The 22,118-nt window shown below is 47.7% G+C and overlaps 1 protein-coding gene across 1 annotated transcript in view; it reads left to right on the top strand.

Moving 5' to 3' along the window:
- The window catches only part of LOC119441288 (probable ubiquitin carboxyl-terminal hydrolase FAF-X), a 540,581-nt gene that overhangs the window by 425,252 nt on the left and 93,211 nt on the right, over nucleotides 1-22,118 (top strand). The window contains 2 exon segments of the mRNA XM_049661116.1: nucleotides 7,257-7,426; nucleotides 20,899-20,990. Of these exon segments, the coding sequence (XP_049517073.1) occupies nucleotides 7,257-7,426; nucleotides 20,899-20,990 (262 nt within the window).

The raw sequence follows: 22,118 nt of genomic DNA, 5'->3' as shown, positions 1-22,118 counted from the left end.
GATCCGGTGGTCGACCTTCTCCTGGTGCCGCTTCTGGAACTCCTTTCCCTACTACTAGCGCGGCTCCTTTTTCTGCTGCTCTGGTCGATTCGTCGATTTCTCATTGGCTGCTCGAGGCTCCGTGTTCCTTTATGATTGGATTGGCTTTCTTTTGTTGTTTTTCTTGTGCCGGCGTGTTCACGTGCTGGCCGCTCTTCGGCGTCATCGTTTTCCGACAGCATGGAATTCGCCTCGGCGCGTGCACTACTCGTCGTCTGCTCTTTGTCTCCAACCACCGCACCTTGTCACACACCACAAATATCACCGTCGCCTACCAACGCACCGTGTCGCGCACTACACATCACAGGTCTGTTCCACGTGTTATTTATTTGGTACTCATTACTCTAATTTCTGCTGTGCTATGCTGTACTAAAAAATTGTTATCATCTCTTTTGTTAGATTGTGTCTTTTGTCATGTACATCATTCTTGGTGGTATGTTAGCCCTTCCCCTCTATAATGCATTCTGTATGCCCTGAGGGTCAATAAAATAAATAACTAAAAATAATAATAATAAATATGCTTCCTAACATGACATCAAGTTGTATAGAACCAGTTTCGCTGGAACTATAATCCAAACCTCGAGCAGTGCACTTTAATTTCAGGCACTTGAAGATCGTTAAATAAAAGTGATTAACATAGTCAGTCTTGACTTCAAAAATCGAATATGGCACATATATTTAAGGTAAATAGACTGGCTGCAGGTTTTCCTTAATTGATTCAATGTGGGAACTAAATTGTTTGACCGAGAAGGTGAGCAGCATAAGCTTAAGAATGCTCCGTCTGGTAGTATAAGCAAGCATCTAATTCTTACAGCGTACCACGCATTGGTGTAGTTCGTTGCTGAAACAACAAGCAGTGCTCCTACTCTTGCGCTGAAATTAGCACCTGCGCATTATGTGTGTGGCCGCAGTGGCCCGCAGACGTGCGTAGCGCGCATGACTAAAGCAGCTTCATAAATCGAACGGCAATCGATAATTCGGGCTCGATGAGGACCACCTGGGAGTCTGAAATATCCAAATTCGCCCGACAATAACTTAATTTATTCCGCCAGTGGCTAAAAAAGTCATTATTCTCGGTTGACCACTTTCGGGCATACGCTGACTTTCGCGGGATTTCGCGTCACTAGTGTCAGCGTCGGCATACTTGGTAGTGTGCCAGGAACGCTTTTATCCATCGGCATGTCCTGTGCTAGTCGCGCACAATGTCGCGAAAGTGAGAGTATCCCGGAAAGGGGGATCGTCCAAAAATAACGCCGAAGTTTGTCAACGTGGTCCTGCACGCACGTACGCTTGCCTACGACCTGGTCAGTCCATATCTCTATCATTGTTATGCTGTCACCAGAAAAAGACGAAAGTACAATTAATGCATGCACTGAATCTTCAACCTTTGCCAACAAGACTGCGATTTTGTAGCAATGCCTTTTCCGCTGCCACTCCTTGCGCTTCGTCAGTGGCATAAGAGTGGCGCTCTGCCTGCATTATATGGAATCAGCCGGCAGAGAACAGTGGACGATAAGGGTGGCATATAGAATCGAGCGAAATGCATCACTACAAAATCGCCGCGCAGGAGTCGACCGCGCTATCATAGCTGAATTATGTCTTTTTTTTTTTTTTTGATACAGTCACTGTCCTCATTGGTGGAGATATCAAGGGTGTAGTCGGCGCCGCTTAAACAACTTAAGTAGCCGCGACCGTGTCGCTAGTTAACACATCAATAAATAAACGCTGGACGCGCGGAGCCAACCCGAATGCACTCCTGAATTGACTTACCGAAGTTTGCTTTACTGTTTGGGCGCAGTCGGTGCTGGATTATTTAGGCTTTGCTAGTCTCGGTCTCGGGGGTGGTGGCATGGAGCAGAGGTAGAATACCCGGCTTCAAATCTGAAGGTCGTAAGTTCGAATCCTACTCCAGTCCACCACATTTTCAGGCATGGAGTGGTGCCTGACACCGGCAAGAAAAAAAATATATCGCCGAGAGCTAGTGGGGCTATACTAGTTCAGGTGCAACCAAACTAGGAAGGCCCATAAAGCTTCATCAAAAGTCACTCCCTCACCAGAGCAGGAATTGGCCTCCCTGGTGCAGTATTCGGCCACTACCTCCCTCATGACTCCGACAATTAACCCATGGCCCTCAGTTCCCAGTGGCTGCGGAGCACCTGACCAAGGCGGCGGTCAGACCTGCTACGCGGCAGAGGGTGCTAAGAATCTCTGGGTCAAGACAGGCCGCCAATGGAAACTGAACCTGGCAACGTTCAACACGCGCACCCTCTCGAGTGAGGCTAGCTTAGCAGGACTATTTGAAGAATTATCAGGCATTTCCTGGGATATTATTGGCCTTAGTGAGGTTAGAAGAACTGGTGAGGCTTACACAGTGCTGACTAACGGCCACGTCCTCTGCTACAGAGGTCTTCTAGATAAGAAAGAATCCGGGATAGGATTTCTAGTGCATAACAACATAGCGGGCAACATTGATGAATTCTACAGCATAAATGAGAGGGTAGCAGTTCAAGAAATAAAGCTGAATAGGAGGTACAAAATGAAGGTAGTACAAGCCTATGCCCCAACCTCTAGTCACGATGATGAAGAAATAGAACAATTTTATGAAGATGTTGAACTAGCAATGAGAAAGGTGCAAACTCAGTATACTTTAGTCATGGGCGACTTCAATGCAAAAGTGGGGAAAAAGCAGGTTGGTGAGCAAGCAATTGGCAACTACGGCATCGATTCTAGGAATGCAAGAGGAGAGATGTTAGTAGAATTCGCGGAAAGGAATAGGCTCCGAATAATGAATACCTTCTTCAGGAAGCGCAGCAACAAGAAGTGGACCTGGAAAAGCCCTAATGGAGAAACAAGGAATGAAATAGATTTCATACTCTCTGCCGATCCAAGCATAGTGCAGGATGTAGAAGTGTTAGGTAAGGTTAAGTGCAGTGACCATAGGTTAGTGAGGTCTAGGATTTCTCTCAGTTTGAAGAGAGAGAGAGAGTGAATTTAGTCAAGAGGAAACAGGCCAACCTAGAGGCAGTAAGGGTAAAAGCAGACCAATTCAGGCTGGTGCTCGCAAACAAATATGCAGCTTTAGAACAGGAAGATGAAGACAACATAGAGCTAATGAATGAAACTGTAACTAGGCTGATCTCAGAAGCAGCAATTGAAGTGGGAGGTAAGGCACCAATGCAACCTGTAGGGAAGCTCTCCCAAGAAACAAAGGACCTAATAAAGAAACGACAAAACATGAAAGTGTCCAACTCAAGAGATCAGAACTGTAAAAACTGATCAACAAGAAGAAAGTAAGGGATATTCGAAATTATAACGTGGGAAAAATTGAGGAAGCCGTAAAATATGGACGCAGCATGAAATCAGTAAGAAGAAAACTAGGCATAGGACAAGGCAATATGTATGCACTGAAAGATAAGCATGGTAATATCATCAGCAATTTCGATGACATAGTAAAAGCAGCAGAAGAATTCTATACTGACCTGTACAGTAGCCAAAACAGCCAAACTACTTCCATTCGAAATAGTGATGAACCGATACAGAAGCTCCTTCTATAACTAGCGATGAAGTTAGAAGGGCCTTGAAAGACATGACCAGGGGAAAAGCGCCTGGAGAAGATGGAATAACAGTAGATTTAATCAAAGATGGAGGAGATCATGCTTGAAAAGCTTGCGGCCCTTTATACGAAATGCCTCACAACTTCAAGTGTACCAGAGAGCTGGAAGAACGCCAACATTATACTTATCCATAAGAAGGGAGACGTTAAAGAATTGAAGAATTACAGACCTATTAGCTTGCTTTCAGTATTGTATAAAATATTCACCAAGATTATTTCCAATAGAATCAGGGCAACACTTGACTTCAGCCAACCAAGAGAACAGGCTGGCTTCAGGAAGGGATATTCTACGATGGATCATATCCATGTCATAAATCAGGTAATCGAGAAATCTGCGGAGTACAATCAACCTCTCTACATGGCTTTCATAGATTATGAAAAGGCATTTGATTCAGTAGAGATACCAGCAGTCATAGAGGCATTGCATAATCAAGGAGTACAGGAGGCATACGTGAATATCTTGGCAAACATCTACAAAGATTCCACAGCTACCTTGGTTCTCCACAAGAAAAGTAGAAAGATACCTATCAAGAAAGGGGTAAGGCAAGGAGACACAATCTCTCCAATGCTATTCACTGCATGCTTAGAAGAAGTACTCAAGCTGTTAGACTGGGAAGGCTTAGGAGTGAGGAGCTACGGCGAATATCTCAGCAACCTTCGGTTTGCAGATGACATTGTCCTATTCAGCAACAATGGAGACGAATTACAGCAAATGATTGAGGACCTTAATCGAGAAAGTGTAAGAATTGGGTTGAAGATGAATATGCAGAAGACAAAGATAATGTTCAATAGCCTGGCAAGGGAACAAGAATTCAGGATCGCCAGCCAGCCTCTAGAGTCTGTAAAGGGGTATGTTATCTAGGTCAATTACTCACAGGGGACCCTGATCACGAGAAAGAAATTTACAGAAGAATAAAATTGGGTTGGAGTGCATACGGCAGGCATTACCAAATCCTGACTGGGAGCTTACCACTGTCAGTTGAAAAGAAAAGTGTACAATCATTGCATTCTACCGGTGCTAACATATGGGGCAGAAGCTTGGAGGTTAACAAAGAAGCTCGAGAACAAGTTAAGGACCGCACAAAGAGCGATGGAACGAAAAATCTTAGGACTAACGTTAAGAGACAGGAAGACAGCGGTGTGGATCAGAGAACAAACGGGGATAGCCGATATTCTAGTTGACATTAAGCGGAAGAAATGGAGCTGGGCAGGCCATGTAATGCGTAGGATGGATAACCGGTGGACCATTAGGGTTACAGAATGGATACCAAGAAAAGGGAAGTGCAGTCGAGGTCGGCAGAAAATCAGATGGGATGATGAAGTTAGGACATTTGCAGGCGCAAGTTGGAATACGCTAGCGCAAGACAGGGGTAATTGGAGATCGCAGGGAGAGGCCTTCGTCCTGCAGTGGACATAAAATATAGGCTGATGATGATGATGAGTCTCGGTTTCCAGGAGGTGTCGGCAAAATGGCCTACCACCATGCTGCGGTGATGCCAGCGACGTATCAATGCCAAAATATTGGTATTTCCACTCAACTCGGCGGTCAAATTAGCAGGCAGTCGTGCAGGCGGACTCCGAACTATATAGAATTTTGTACCTTAAGGTGTCCAAAATTTCGGTTGTACTTATACTTTAAATTTATGGGCCAGTGATGGTGCCTCAAAGTAGTCCGAATAATCGAGCTTGTTTGAATTGCTGATGTCGAAATAATCAGTCGACGCCAGTTGAGAATCGGCCAGTTGATGAACAGAGGCTTCAGCTTTACGAGCAAAAACAGACCGTTGAAGAGTACCTGGTGTCGTCTGAAGCATTGACTGAGCGTAACGAGGGGCTTATCAAGGCTGGTCTGGCGCAGAAAAGCATTGATGACATTGAGTCTGGCCAGGTGTTTCTGACTGATGCTAGAGCATTGCTGAAAACTGTGGGGACTCACACATGCTCTTGGGACAAAGGAACGACGACACAGTAGTTCAAACAAACAAAAGGGCATTTATTGCACCTTTCATACACTAATACACACTATCCGAATTACTACCAATAGAATATTCACATGGGCGCGCCACAAATCAAGGAAGTCCAACTCACCGCGACCCGATAGCGAGCGAATATGTTCGCCCCATGCTGTGACACCATCGCCTTGTCGTTCACGTGTACGAGCACGCGAACCGTGCCGCATTGGAACAATCCGTGTTCGTCCATACCGGTGTCCTGCTCTTAGCCTCGCGAGACGGTCCCACGAAGCAGGCCGGCACACGCGCGAAGCGTTCGTGCGTGTTGGTCGCCGATCCCAAAGCCAAAGAGGAAGCGCCTTCGACCTTTCGCTCCAAGTCACTAGCCGTTCGGTGGCGTTAGCATCGCGACACTCGCGCCATCTCTCGCAATGCGCCGCAACCACCACGACTGCCGCTGGCGCTTAGCCACGCGGAGAAGCCGGATTACAAGAGACGCGTGAGAGTCGCGCATCCCCACAAAACACAACAAAGTGTCAGCTGTCAATGAAAAAATCATACGATGTAAAAGGCACCATCAGAGCAGCTTCACTCAACTTGCAATAAACTAATTACAGCCCACTGTGTGAACAGGTTTGTTGTCTTCATTTAATTTAAAGGGAAACTCATGTAATTTATAGGCAAAGCAACATTGTTTTACAGCAAGCAAATACTTTCTGGAAAAACGCTTGTCAATTTTAAGTGTTTAAAATAGCTTAGGACGTGTATAGCAGCTACAATTTATTAGCTCCAAAGTGCTTCGAAAATTGCTCTAAATCTCAGTTCGTCAGTGGCACCACTGAACAAGTGTCCTGTGTGTAAGACTACGACAGCCCTGTAATTTGTATGAAGGGGGGGGGGGAATGAGACATCCACCCAAATGTAGCAATTGCTCCAAAGGAAACCCATACGGGTTCCTCGAAAGAAAGCCTCGCAGTTGAAGTAAAAAATTTGTCCTTGTCCGGGACTGGAACCCGGGACCACCACCTATCCGGTGCAGCCGCTCTACCATCTGAGCTAACCAGGCGGCTAGCAGATGGCAGGGCGAAGTTGAATTTGTCAACAACTCGAAGCAAAGGCAAGTGTTTGACTGTAATAGTTCAGCGGGAACCCGCTATGTGCAGAGAAGTAATTAAAGGGAAAATGAGACATCCACCCAAATGTAGCAATTGCTACAAAGGAAACCCATACGGGTTCCTCGAAAGAAAGCCTCACAGTTGAAGAAAAATTCGTCCTGGTCCGGGACTCGAACCCGGGACCAGCGCCTTTCCGGGGCAGCCACTCTACCATCTGAGCTAACCAGGCGGCTAGCAGATGGCAGGGCGAAGTCATTCTGTCACTCAATGAGTGCTTCCGTGCCTAGCATCACATTGCAATGTGGGCTGATGTGTGCCAGAGCAACTGTGCTGCTTAGGTGTTTCGACCAGACAAATTGTCTGGAACCGTTTTTATGAGTATCATCTTGTGTCACTCAGCCAACCATTGGTAGCGTTCGTGATAAGGAATCGTGGGGACACCAAGAATTGCATCCAGGTCTTGAGTTTTTGATGCTGTTTACCTGTTTGGTCATGAATGTGAACTGACCAGCTCATACACCTGGTGCCTCGATGCAGTGGCTGCTATGCCCCGGATGCCAGCGGCCATTGAGCGCAGCGTGTGGCGACAGAACATCAAGTTCCTGCACACCCGCAACCAGTTCAGCCCTGAGTACTTCCAGTTCACCAAGAAGCTGGTCAGCTGCAACACACCCTTTGTCACACTGGCACCCGACCAGGACAGGCTGGTTAGTGTCATCTGGCTTAAACTGTGCAAGGGCACAAACGAGGTCGTCACATCTTGAAAGCTGGTCTGCATTGCCCGTGTGCAAGATGCCACACCTGTTTACAAGTGGGCTGGCTTATTTTTAACATTTCGTGGGCTTTCTTTTTTCATCAGGTAAGAGTATTAGACAAGACCAGTGTTGGATTAGACTGTGTGATCGGTCATTTTTTGACATTCTCGTCAACTTTTGCATTTATGCCTTATTGATAAGGTAAGTTAATTAAAATATCTAATTAAAACTAATTAAATTATTTTTGCTAAATTAAAAAATACTCATAGCTAGCATGAGCAGGTGTCCATCAACATACAGTGATTGTTATTTGCCCAAGGCCTTTCATTATTTTTTCATTCTTGGCAACACTTAGTTGGAACAGCCAGTATTTGGTTCCATTTTGGTTCTCCTTGCAATGTACAGTCCCCTTGATTCATATCCAGATTTTTTTATTGACTTGAAGAATCTCATTATACAACATAGTAAACACAATTAATATTCCAAAAACATGCCTAGCCAGTGACTTCAACCTCCCAGCAATATACTGGAACCGTTTCACTTGCAGTCCTGCAATCACGTGTCAACAAACCAATGCACATTAGCAATTATGAGGACTGGGACTCCTGCGCCAATTGCACATTTTTGATACAGATGCACCAAACTGCGCCAAACGCAGAAAATTGACCGAAATTGCACCACGCAGCGCCAGAACGGCTTCGGCAGTGCCCGTGAACAGCGAGCAGATTCATTCTCCGAAAAAGAAAGCAGTCATTCGCGTTACACACACCGTATGATGGCACCTCCCGTAGAGTTTCTCGTAATTTTCGCGCTTACAACACGACTTTTTTTTTTTTAATTATGGGGTTTTACGTGCCAAAACCAGTTCTGATTATGAGGCACGCCGTAGTGGGGGACTCGGGAAATTTGGACCACCTGGGGTTCTTTAACGTGCACCTAAATCTAAGTACACGGGTGTTTTCGCATTCCGCCCCCATCGAAATGCAGCCACCGTGGCCGGGATTCGAGCCCGCTACCTCGTGCTCAGCAGCCCAACACCATAGCCACTGAGCAATACAACACGACTTCTCAGCGCTTCCGGCAAGTGGCAGGCACGCGTGCGGCGGCTGTTGTCGCTGCTGTCGGAACAGCTAGGGCGGCTGTGTTTAGCATAGAGTTATTATAACCAACTCTAGAGGAAAAGCTGCCCATAGCGCCCATGTATTGAACCGCAAGGGCCCTGCCATGTTGCTACCCTATGCAGGATTGCAGGCGCAGACGGCATTCAGACGAGCCTCCGTCAGTATGGTAGCGCCATCTAGTGAAGGTGCCTGCAAATGCAACCTTTTAGGCACCGTAAATTTTGCATAGAAATTTTCTACATAGCCATCCAATCTTTCTGAAAAATGTACGGAATGAACTTCAAACGTTGTCCGTGCTTACGTGCTACGTGCATGTGCTTGCTTTTGCATAATATGTTTACTATGTTTGCATAATGTATTTAGTGCTACAAAAATGAGTCGTAGCAACATGGTGGCACCTATGCGGTTCCCACTTTTTTCGACCATCTTTTCCTCTAGAGTTAGTATACTAACTCTATGGTGTTTAGAGTGTATTAGAATACAGTTTAGTGGGCCGAGCCGTGCAGTGCTCCCTAACTGAGGTGCAAAACAACAAGTAAACTGAGAGCGCTGCGAGCGAACTAGACATTTTGGAGGCACGCGCTGCAGCGGGTGAAGCGGGTGGGCGACGGTGTCCCCAAGGCCGGTATAACATAAAACTGTTCCAATCTGTTTTTATGCCCATATGGGCGAGACGTGAGCCATTTTGACCTATCACCAAGGGCTAATGGCGGATTTGGAATAAGACATCGGCAAAGCATCGATTGTGATAGCAAATTAGTAGACAGCTATAAGAAGCAAGAATAGTAGTTTTATCGGCCGTATAATCTTGTAAACATGTGTTCACTCACTAAATTCGCAAGCATGGTGTCACACGTACACAAGCAAACATGTACAAATCTCACTCGATTACCGCAGCAACTTGCTGTGAAAAGCTATCAGCACTCGCACTATGTCCCTATCGCAGATTGCTTTCAAGATAGCGCCATACGCAGCAGCCGCCGCAGAACGACCGCTTTCCTCTCTCTCGCGCGTGCGTGAGATTGAGCAGCCCTCGTCGACTCATCCTCGCACTCATCCCATCGCTCCTGAACTTTGTATGGAACATCATGGCGACGCCAGAAATGCACCTGGAGTCTCCATATATTGCAACAGAAACAGATTGGAATAGTTTTACATTATGCCAGCCCAGGGTTGATTGCAGCTCTCTTGGTCTGCGGTGACATATGGTGACACAGAAATTGTTAGAGCGTCGATTGGACTGCATAATTTGAGAACATTTTCCGCTATCGTCATGAGCGTAGGCGCGGAAATATATACAGTGGAATCTCGATGATACGATCACGGCTAATACAAATTTCCGGATGATACAAATTTTCCTGTGGTCCCGACCGAGTCCCATTACTTTGCAACATGCTAGAGAACGGTTGTTACGAATCGATTTTCGACCCACGTCGGTTGATACGAATAAACGCCGCGCCACTGACGGCCGTGAAATAGAACAGTGCGCAGTCACGCGCTTTCTCCCTTTCTCTTTTGGTGCGGAAGCGCGGACGCTGCCGCTGAGCCGTGCTCTCTCAAGGGCTGCAGAAGATAGTGCCAACCTTTCCCTTTCCATATAAACTACTTACTATGCCGGACTGCGCGGAGGCCGCGACTGGGCGCGAAGAGTTTGAAGCGGTGGCGCTTTTGTTGCTTTTGTGCTTTTCCTCCTTTCCCGCGTGTCATCGGGCGGAGTGGCTGCTGTGCTTCGGGCCGCATTTTTTGTGCTTGCGCCATTTTGCCTAGTCGCAGCGAGCAATGTCTACCGAGATACGATCTCGGCCGATTCGCGCGGCCGTACGCTGAGGTGCGGGAGCCTCCGTTGGCGCGTCTTCCGTCGACCGCGTTATCGGTGCCGATGGCACAGGGCGATTGTCGGTTTCGCTGCTGGAATCGCACGGTGCAAGATAGCGCGACACGTAATCCACGGTGCAAGGTGTGCAAGGTAGCGCGGCACGTTCAGTCGGGTGCTCCGCCGCTTCTCCTGCTAATCGCCATGTTTTTCGTGCCGTGGGAGGCTTGCGCTTCCGTATTCCAAAGGCGTGCTTTGTCCAAAATTTCTTCTCCAACGTGCGACGATCCATCATTAACCTGCGAGCTCTCAGTAGTCCGAATTCTGCGTGGCAAGTGAGGACGCTGGCATGGTTTACGAAGCAGACAACTGCCGTTGCCATCTTGCAACCTGCCACAGCAGCAACCAATGGAAAGACGCCTTTCAGCACGGCAGCCAATCGGAGGCTCGCTTTCATGGGAGGGCCCGTGTGTACCCTATGACTCCTAAAAAAAAGGAGGCATTGGTGTACCTATCGCAGACCCGCCCTTCTTTTGTGTTTGTGCGTTTGTTACAAGATGGCGGCGACGGACGAATTGAGAAGCGGAACTGCGAAACTTTGAGCTTTCAAACGATACCAAGATGGCGGCGCTCGTGGCGGTAAATACGAGATAGCTGTCCGTGAACTGCAGTGTTTTTGCGTGATGTAAAGCTGTTTTCTCGCCCTGCGAACTGATGAATTAATCTTTTTCGGCCTTTTTTAGTGTGTGTTCAGCGAAACCAATTTGATATAGCGTAGATTAGGCGTTGAAGATACCGAAACGCGTGGTTTTCAAACATAGATTTTTCTCGCGATTTTCGCGATCTGATCCCCGCGTCCCCCCTTAATTTAGGTAGTTTTAATTGTGTTTCGATGATACGCATTTCGGCTAATACGAATATTTTTCGTGACCCCGTGAGGTTCGTATCATCGAGATTCCACTGTTGTTTGATCATTGTGCAACTGACGTTTCTGGCTTTACAGGAAAGCATGCGCCGAGCCGCCGCTCGACCCACTCTTCCATAGTCTAGTACGCTATAGCTGCGAAGTGTGCTTCCACTACGAGCTTCCTGTTTATTCTGTGTTTCGTCGTGGTTTAGAAGTGGGCTGCCATATTCCATTATTCCACCAAAATTCAGATTGGCCTGCTCCGAACTAATTGAAATTTTATGTGCTCCACATTGCTCCAAAATGAAATTTGGTCTGCTCCAAACTGCTCCGAAACGCTATTTTGTCTGCACCAAACTGCTCCAAATCGAATTTTGACCTGCTCCAAAAATTGCACCAAAGTGACTTTGGACAGTCCCACCTCTGAATTATTCGATTTCTTGATCTGGTGTACCTGGATAGGTCTGTTGTTGATTACAGTGTACAGTCCTGATTCTCTGATAACTTTTTCATTTGCACTTGTTAGTCATGCACCAAAAAGGGTGATCAGAAGATTACACATGCACTGACAGCGGTGGTACTTTCAACTGTCTTGATAACTCTGAGGGTAATGCCTTACTGCTTTGTAGCAAGTTTAATGTTTATAGACCACTTGCAGTTGCTGGCATAAACAGTATGTGAGGGCACTGTTGACAGAAGCGATGGCCGATTGAGGTTACTGGCTTTTCTGGCCCATAGCAATACATGGGACCAAGTTTCCAATTTAATTTCTCATTATGCAGGTCAGTTATGAAATACACATTTCCCGAGAAAGTTCCTTTTACATCGTACACAAAGCAAACCCACAGCCATTTCAAACCAGGTGAATTTTAAAACACTGGTCTAGCGGCAGAATTATTGCCACACAATATGTTGAATTGCTAGCTGTATGTTTACTTATTTATTTAGTTAGCAAGTATTTATAATAATGCTTTGACTTTTCCTATACATATATCCCCCCCCTTATGCAATTGCCTCTAAAGGCCCATAAGCTATTTTTAAAATTTTAAATACATTCTTTTAAATGCCCCGACCACTTAGGAACGTAAGTTGACAAGCACTTGAAGAGTGCTTCAAGCCAATGTTTCGGCTATAGCACTTCTCTTTGTCAGGGCTGCCATTGTTTTCCTTAGCAGTGTTTTGTGCAGCTCACTTTCCTCCCCCACCCTCAGGGGGGGGGGGGGGGATCAGTCAAGTTGGGACAAAAAGGACTCTCTCTTTTTTTGTCCTCATTCTGTCACCCTCCTTTTGTGCCTTGTCTCTTGTTTGCTCTTTAAAAAGTTTGTCAAGTATGCACCAACTAGGCCCACAGAAAGTTCTTCTAAGGTAGGGCCACTGCTGCTGGTTTAGAAGCCTGGCTGATAAAAAGGGAAACAGTTTAAGACAGCATGCATGTACTGTCCGCTGGGCCATCTACAGTAGAACCTCGTTCATACGTTTTCCAAAAATACGCGAAAAATAAACATACGATTCAAGAAAACGTACGATTTGAATCCAGTAAAAATTTAAGCTGACAAGCCCATATTGAGGTGCAAGGGTAGAAAACATTTATTTCTGGCAAACATAGTTACAGTCGAATCTTATTAATTCGAACTGACGCTGTGGTCCCGTCAAAGTTATGTGTATTCCAATGGGTGAGAACGCTCGGTAATTCGAATGCGAAAGCATTTGCGACGGTTAATTCGAACATAACCGCGCACCGACAATGCTCTCAGCAGCATGCCAAATCACGTGGCGGCGCCTCCGATACCGCCATAAAGCAAAAGCTTAGGAGAGACCCCTCAATGCCGTGCGGAGAAATGAAAAAGAAAGAAAAAAAAATACCACGGCGAAAATTTCCTCTCTCGAATGGTAAGATCGTCGTTTGAGCGTCGCGCCAGAACTTGCATGTATGTGCCGACGTCTCAGCCAACGCAGTGGCTGCGGTGCAGAGAGAAGCAATGCGGAGGCCCAGTCCCACCAAAGAAACTGCCCACGCCAGCCAACGCTCGCTTCAACGGCAGAAAACGAAACTTTGGGGAGCGGGATAAGCTGGCACTGGGCCGGCAGGCGCGCACGGAGACAGTCGAAGGTGAGGGAGCTACGAGGGAGAGTTGAGAGGGAGGGCGAGGGGAGCCACCAAAGCGACGAGGTTGCCAAGGCCAAATACGCTTCCCTGCCGCCCTCCTCACCTTTGACGGTCTCCGCGCGTGCGTCGCCGTGCCGGCTTGGCCCGCTCCTTGAGGTTTCGTTCACTGCCGTTATCGGGATGCGAGACACAGAGAGAGACTGTGGTTGTGAAGAGAAAGAGGCGCTATCATGATGCGAGCGTTGCCCGGCGTGGGCAGTTTCGTGGCCCTCGCTCGCTATGTGCTTGCGCGCCGCAATATTTCACGACTCGCACCGGTCGTACGTAGAGCTATGGTGCACAAATACGTCAAAAATAAGTCCTTCTTTTAATTCGAACAAATTTTCGGGCCTCTTTGTGTTCGAATTATTGAGATTCGACTATATTTTCTGATGGTGCGTCACACCCTTGGACAGGAACATTTGCTGCGAAAACAGGCGTCCGCCTGTTATGCGCCGCTTAGTAGTTTGCGTTGAAGCGAGGGGCGAGGTCAATTAGCTCGCCACTGCTGCCGCGCTTCGTCACTTCGGGCGAACGAGCACTTTAGAGAAGCAGTGCGGCGGCTGTCTGCCACTTAGCGCTGCACAAGCACACAAGAGAGCGATCTTTTTGCACACCTGAATGATAATTTTTTCACTGCCGAACGTATCATACGACCGCAGTTTCCGCAATGCTGAACGTTGCTGCCGAATAATCGTATTTTCCGGGAACGTATTAACCAAAACGTATTAACACATTCCTCTATGGGGTTATGTTTATTTTTCGCGATTGCGAGCGTAGGAGCCGAGAAATCGTATTAAGCGGGAACGTATCAGCGAGGTTCTACTGTACCAGGAAACGCGAAGATATGCATTTTCAGCCGTGTCCGTGCACACGGTTACTTTGACGCTGTTTCATCTACTAATAGTAGGAAATGCTGTGTGGGTGGATGAAAACTTGAGAGAAAATCTACACGCACAAGCTCACATCGATGGCAATCAGGGTCAGTGCGGCTGCGGGCCCACTTTTCTATGAGCAAAACAGGCATATAAATGTGGCTGTAGGCATCATAGGTAAAAAGGTTAGAGTAGAATGTAGTCAAGTGCTCCAGAAATGCCCTTTGGAAACACCGAAATCAACAGAAATCATGAGGCACAGTGCTCAATGCTTTGCAGTCAGTGGTTAATATTACAAGTGCAGAAATAATTGCAGGTCCGCCACTGTAAGCGTTGCAATAAAATTTTGATACCGGTTCACTAAATTTTTTTATTGCGATAGCAATTATATGGACACTCCAGGCGCTGTCGTCGTCCTTGTGATGTTTCCTATAAAGTCCATGGTTGCCGTGCACTGTATGTGCGAGTGACAGCATGCGAGGGAGAGCCCACAATGGCAGCTCAATCTCGTGCGCGCTAGGGCGGAAAGTGGGAGGAAGCACGCCGTCTTCCGCCGCGCGGAAATGCACTGGGGGAGTTTACTTCGGCGGCTGCTGCTGCTGCCTATGGCGATCTACGATGTGCAATGTGTTTTCGCGGCTTAGTTCGCGTTGAAGTGAGAAGCAGCACGAAGGTCATTTCGCTCGCTGCTGCTGCCGTGCTTTCTCACTCCAACGTTTTGAAAGCGAGTTTTCACGGTCATCGGGTGAGATGTGTCCATGTTTGCTTGTGCGCGCTTGACACCATGCTTGTTAATTTAGTTAGTAAGTGCATGTTTACAATTTTGTGTATATAGCTGTCTACTAATTTGCTATCGCAATCGATGCTTTGCCTTTCGGGTGAAACAGTGTCATTGTTTTGTCAGGATTTGTTCTTTCGCCTTATTTTTTTGTGTGTGGGCACATGTGTATGTGCATGCATGCGTGCTTATCTGCAGCAGTTTTCCTGATGTGGCACAAACCTGTTTCACCACTTGTATCAGTGGCAAGGCAAGATGACAGCCAGTAGTGCATCCTCACTGCTGCCGGACAGCCACATCCATTGGACCATCGGGTCATGCATTTAAGAAAATTTATTGAGCTCTCTCTTGGAGAGCATGTGCAAAAACAACAGAATAAAGGTAGTGCGAGTGCCATGCAATAAATGTACCTATATGTATGATTTCATTCTGTTTACGTGCTATACTGTTACACAAAGGACAAAATAAAATAAACTGACACACGTGCACACAAACTTTCAACTCTTTATAATTTGCTGTATCTGAATCCACTCGAACCACATTAGAGTGGAATCTCGATGATACGAATCTCACGGGGTCATGAAAAAAATTCGTATTAGCCGAAATTCGTATCATCGAAACACAATTAAAACTAGCTAAATTAAAGAGTCGAGAGGTGAACTCACTCAGGCACACGTACGTAAAAAGCATTTACAGTATAGACCACTTATAACGTAACCGTTCATAGTGCAGAACTGGCTACAATGCGGCCTTTTCCGACTCCCGTTTACCCTCCCATAGAACTCCATGTATACGCATACTGCTTACAGTGCAGCCGTGTGAGATGAAATTGCGGCTTCCGCGGGAAAATCTCGCAGACAAGGGCAGTAGCGAGCACGAGGTGCGCCCACCGATTGAAGAGGAGATTAAGGAATGCGATGCGGAGGAGGAGCATGCGACGTGGAGCACAAGGGCGATAAAGTCGTCACCGCGCGCCTTATGTGCGAGTGAAAGGACGCGCGCCTTCACGGAGAGCGAACGCACAGCGGAGAGCAAATGTGACTTCCGTTGCGCGAAAGGCCGTGGGGGTATGGAAGGGGGAGAGGGGGGGGCGACGCTGTGCTCTGGCGCCAAATGCGTATCTTGCAAACGAGCGCAAGGGTGACTGGCAACGAAATCTCCCCACGCGAAAGGAGCAAAGCGGGAAGGTAGCGCGGGAGGGAGAGAGTGGGGGGGGGCGGCTCCTACTCTGCCAACAAATGCGTTCTTGTACTTTGTGCCTGTGCCGGCTGGCGGTGTTGTCGCGCGCACCGTATCTTGAAAGTGATCTCCATACGGCTCTGACCTTTGTATGCGCTGTGCTTATGCCGCTCAGTTTCCGTTGAAGCGATAGACCGCACAAACCTTCGCTTGCTGCGGCGGCCGCTCGTGGGGAAGCATGGCAGCGCGGCCGCCGCAGTGAGCGAAGCGACCAAAAGAAAAGCACAAAAGCTTCAAACTTTTCGCGCCCAGTCGCGGCTTCTGCGCTGTCCAGCGTAGCGTCTGCGCCTCCGCACCAAAAGAGAAAACGAAAACGCGCATGACTGCGCGCTGTTCTCCTTCGCGGCCGTCGGTGGAGCGGCGTTTATTCGTATCAACCGACGCGGGTCGAAAATCGATTCGTAACAACCGTTCTCTAGCACGTTGCAAAGTAATGGGGCTCGGCAGGGACCTCAGAAAAATTTGTATCATCCGGAAATTCGTATTAGCCATGATCATATCATCGAGATTCCACTGTATAACGAAGTTGAAGAGGAGCTGAAATTACTTCGTTATATACATATTGGCATATACTGCAATATCTGGCTGATGGGGTGCACAATTGTAAACATGGAAATAAGCAGACTGCTTTGCGGCCCACAGAACTGCTACACGGCCATGCATGCGAGGAAATTTAAATAAAACAGCAAAAGGATCTTTGGTGTGGGCAACACGCAACTTAGCACCTGGCGCAAGAGCTTTCAGAGAGCCTTCTGTTCCATTGCGATGGTCTTTCGCATCAGCTTTCCACTTGGCTCGTCGCAGTCGAGCAGCACGTGGCACACAACACAGCGCTCCGCTGTGTGGTCGTGGAGGCAAGCGAACTTTGCCGCACCCTCTCCGATGCCAATGTGACGTCGGAAGCCACGCCCAGCTGCCAGCCCGCGTGGTGCACCCCTGGGAGAGGGAGATGCGAATCCACGGGCCTAGGCGTGACCCCCCGAGATTGCGTCTCTGAGTCCAGGCCTAGCTCCGGCTGCTTGCACGGCACACTGTGGAGAAAGAAGTTAATGCACTAATCTTTTGCACTGCGGGACGTGGTCGTGCAGCGTGGTGCGGCTCGGGTGGCCAGGCACATGGAAGAGAGAGAGGCCAGTAGAGAAGTTCAACAGTGAGCTGCGGCTTGTGCGCAGGTGGGCAGCTACGTGCGGCAATGAGAAAGACCAGTGTTGCTCGACGACGTATTCGACGCGGGAGTTTTAAACTGTCGCGGTGAACGAGTGCCGAACTCCACGGAAAGCGATGTACTCGGCGAGCAACGGTCGGGTATTCTTTGTTTTAGAGATGAATTTAGTTCGTTATATTCATTGGCAGAGCAGTTTCACTCTGTTAAAATGAGATTTTAAGTACATGAATCTCTATGGAGATTTCAAGGGGAATTTCATTTACTTCGTTACATCCATTATTTTGATTTATCCCATTTCATTGTAACGAGGTTCGAATGTATGTACTTTGGATAGGGTCACTGAAACTAATTACAAAACATGCAATGAAAGTCAAAATGAAAGTCATTTAAGCACATCTAATTTCACAGTAACAAGCATGGCTTGTCATTGAATAATGTCATACGAACTAGCCAGTCAAAGCCTAATTATATTCATGACTCGACGGTCCAATAGATGTGGCTGTCAAGCGGTAGAGAGGACGCACTGCCTGCTCTCATTTGCCATCTTCAAGTGGCGAAAAGATTTTGCCATGTCAAACAAACTGCCGCAAACAAGAAAGAAAGAAAATAAAAACCGGTGCAGCAACCGTATCGCAGCAATCAGAACCTGTACCACAACACCATTGTTTGAATTTGCCTGACTACTTTTCCAGTTGAAATGTTAACACACTTAATATTAACCACTGCCTGGCAACTGTTCGAGCTTTTTCCCACATGATTTTATTGCGATAGCAATTATATAGACACTCAAAAGCAGATTTCTGCCGTCGGCGTCGCCGTCGCCGTGAGGTTCCGTATGACGTCAATGGAGATGAAATCGCCGCCGCGCGCTGAACGCTGTATGTGCGAGTGAAAGCGCGCGAGGGGCACGTGCTTTCACGGGGAGGGAACGCACGGCGGAGAACAAACGCACGTTCTGCGCCGTGCTCGCTTAAGGGCTGCAGAAGTAGGCGTCTCTTTCCTCCTTTACAATCACCATATATGTAGAGCAAACGCGCCTTCTTCCGACACGCAAGAGGCCGTGGGGGAGGGGGGGGGAGGGAAGGGAGGCGACGTTTAGCTGCGGCACCAAGTGCCTATTTATATCAGAGGCTCCGGCAACAGTCACCAACGCCGCACACATTTTGTGTGAACGCGGGCAAAACGCCGACGGCGTCGACAACAGTTCTGCGTGTTGCCGGTGCTGCTGCATGTCCAAGTTTATACAGCTGATAAAGCTAATATCATTACTCCGTATAGCTCTCTACAGATTTGCTATCGCAATTGATGCTTCGCCTTTCAGGTGAAACTGCGACAACTTTTTTCTTGATTTCAGTGCTTTGAAGGCCCATTCTTACAAATTTTATGTTCATTCTGTTCTAACCTTTTTATTTATAACACTTAGAGCCACTTCTAAATGCCTATTTAATAGCAAGCCCTTAGCCACGCAGGCACTGATTAGCATCGAAGTGAGCTACAGCGCAGAATTCCACCCAGTAGTGAGTGGGATGCTGCTTGTGGATTCTTCTGTGTGCAAGAATCACCGTCTTTTTCAGGTTGCATGTCCCCTGTAGTTCTGTGTGATATATTATTGCATATATTGTATATGTACTTTCACGGGGATTCTTTTTTTTTTATCTGACATGCATTACTAGACTGAATATTTCAGTTCCTGTTGCATTGATTTCTGGCTCTTGTAATTGTGACTCGTGTTTTTACTGTACAGTGTAGACCGCTTATAACGTAAGTCACCAGAGTCGCGAATATCCACTCTATAAGCGGTACCACACTATAACCAAAGCAACAATTTTCAAGGCCCGCACATATGCAAAACATGTGCACCGAGCCGCCACGCGTATGCGACAGTCGAGGAATGCGGCTAGAACGTTTGCATTCAATTTACAGTCGAATCTCGTCAATTCGAACCAAATCACGCGGCGGCGTGTCCGACCGTTATTGCTCCGGCACAGCCATAGAGTAAAAGTTTAGGGGAGACCCCTCAATGTTGCGCGCGAACAAACCAAAAAAAGGGGGGGGGGACGCGGCGGGCATTTCACCCTCTCTCAAATGGCAAGGTCGACGATTCTGCGTTGCGCCGGAAGATGCGTGTACGTGCCGACGTCTCAGCCACGCTACCGTAGCCACGCGTAGAAAATTGCAGTGAACCCTTCTTTCTCCTTTATGCTTCCTCTACTTTCTAGTCACGTGTTGACCTTGCACGCTGCGGCTACGGCGCAGAGGGAAGCAGCGGCGCTGTCCCAGGACGGCCAACGAAACTGCCCACGCCGGCAAACTCCGCTTCCCGATAACGGCAGAAAACGAAACTTCGGGGAGCTGGCGCCAGGCCGGCTGGAGGGGCGGCGCCTGCACAGCGCTGGGCGTGCACGGTGACAGTCGAAAGTGAGGGAGCTACGAGGGAGGGCGAGGGGAGCCACCGAAGCGGCGGAGTTGCCAAGGCGAAATCCGCTTCCCTGCCGCCCTCCTCCCTACATTCCACGGTCTCCGCCTGCGCCTTTCACCGTGCCGTGCCAGCGCCGCCCGCTCCCTGCAGTTTCGTTTACTGCCGTTATCGTGAAGCGAGCATTAGATGGCGTTGGCAGTTTTGCGGCCCTCGCTCGCTATGCGTGCCATGATATTTCATGACTCGCACTCAATATTCTGGTTTCAGCCTCACTGGCTGTTCGTTCGCACCACGTGCCCTTCTCCTCCACTTCGTCTCTCTTTCTTCCTCGAGCACTCCTTGGGGTGCCCATTTGAGGGGAGCGTTCGCCGTCTCCGCTGACTTCCGTACTCCCAGGCAGCCGCACTGTAACTGGTATTTCGTTTCCCGCAACTGCACTATAAGTGATACGTGTATACATGGAGTGCTATGGGAAAATAACGGGAGTCTGAAAAGACCGCACGATGTCCGGTCCTGCACTATAAGCGGTTGCGTTATAAGTGGTCTATACTGTATTATGATTTGTATTGCCCTCTTGCTTGCGCTCTGTGGCCTGTACTGTTTCTATATATAATCGGAAAAAGAGAAAGTATGGCGAAATTTCATCCGCTGAAAAACTGCAGGGTGGATGCATGAAAATTTTGCCTTTAATTGCTGAGCACCTGTCCTTCTTTCACACTTGTTTTGAAAGAAAAATTTGTTGCACACTGACCAACTAATTTCTCAGCAATTTGATTATGCATTGTAAGCAATGCTATGGGATTGAAAATATCCTTCATTGTGCAAATTTCTCGTGAGATGATTCAATGGGCCATGTTGCAGCATTGTGATTGAGAACATCAAAGCTGTAATGCGATGCAAGGCTCCTCTGCATGTTTCAAGGTGTGCTGGGTAGTGGTGTTTATTGAGGACAATCTCACAGACACCCGAGGCTGAGGAGCTGGCCCTGGTGAGCATGCAGCTGGCCTCCAAGTTCCTCTTCCAGACAGCGTTCCACACCAAGAAGACACTCAGGTTAGATCCCTTGAAAGCACTCCAACCGTTGAGCAGTGTCTCCTCTCGCAGCAGAATCCTGTGTGCCAAACAGCAGTGCCACCTGGCCGTGCCATTGAGTGTGTGCATTATTTAATGGCACCGAGCTCTCATTGATTCTGAGGTATTTGGCCAGGCGCCAGTTGATTCGGACAAACCTCGGAGCGTACCGAACACCATGTGGCTCAAATTAGCAGCACAAAAAGACAGGAGCAGCACTGTGTTAGACAAAGCACCAACAAAGGTAAAACGTATTCAAAGTTATAACGGGAAAAGAAACACAAATGACATTAACTAACGTTTATTTCATGCTGCGCATGGAATATATAGGCAGGAAAGGGAATCATGACATCAGTGCAATTCTTCCTCAGCCAAACCGCACACGTGACACATACTGCTTCTATCTTCACTGTCTTCAAAGATGTCACGCATCCTTTGATTTCCTTACTTTTTTAAAATGGTTGCGTCGCTAAGCTTTTGTTTGCAATGCATGGCGAAGTTGCTGCGTGTCCCTGTTTTTAAAGGTTTGGCACGTTCTCCCAGCCAGTCGAGCGGCCGGTGTCCGAGAAGGACGTGGAATCCATTTGTCGGGAGCTGGCTGCGTGCGGATACCCGGTGTCATTTATGGTACGACGACAGCTGTCGTGCCAATTTCAATCGAGCACTCTTCCCACATAAAAAGAGGTGTCGGAGTTTAGAAGCACATTTTGTAGGCCTAGTTGGTGCATACTTGATAAACTTTTTAGAGCGCAAACAAGAGACACGGCACAAAAGAGAGGTGAAACACAGGACAGGCGCTACTTTCAACTGTTTATTCCACAATCCGTCATGAAATATATATGAAAAAGGCACATGCGCAGAAACATACATGAAAATGAAAAAAAAAAACACCATAAGGAAAAAAAAACAGATGATAAAGACAATGTATAAGAAATGGCTGACTAATGAGGCGCGGATCCAGGGAGGATGTCCGGATGTCCTGACCCCCCCCCCCCCCTCAGATTTCTGCATCGACCCCTCGCTGACAGGGGGATGGCCCTGTCGCAAAAAAAAAAACTATGGCCACCAGCATTCTTCAAAAGTATTTTTCGCGAGCACCAGTGGTATCAG

This window comes from Dermacentor silvarum, chromosome 2 (genome assembly GCF_013339745.2).
Source record: "Dermacentor silvarum isolate Dsil-2018 chromosome 2, BIME_Dsil_1.4, whole genome shotgun sequence".
Taxonomy (NCBI): Eukaryota; Metazoa; Arthropoda; class Arachnida; order Ixodida; family Ixodidae; genus Dermacentor; species Dermacentor silvarum.
Note: the sequence above shows the minus strand (reverse complement) of the source record. Positions and strands in the feature narration are given on the sequence as shown.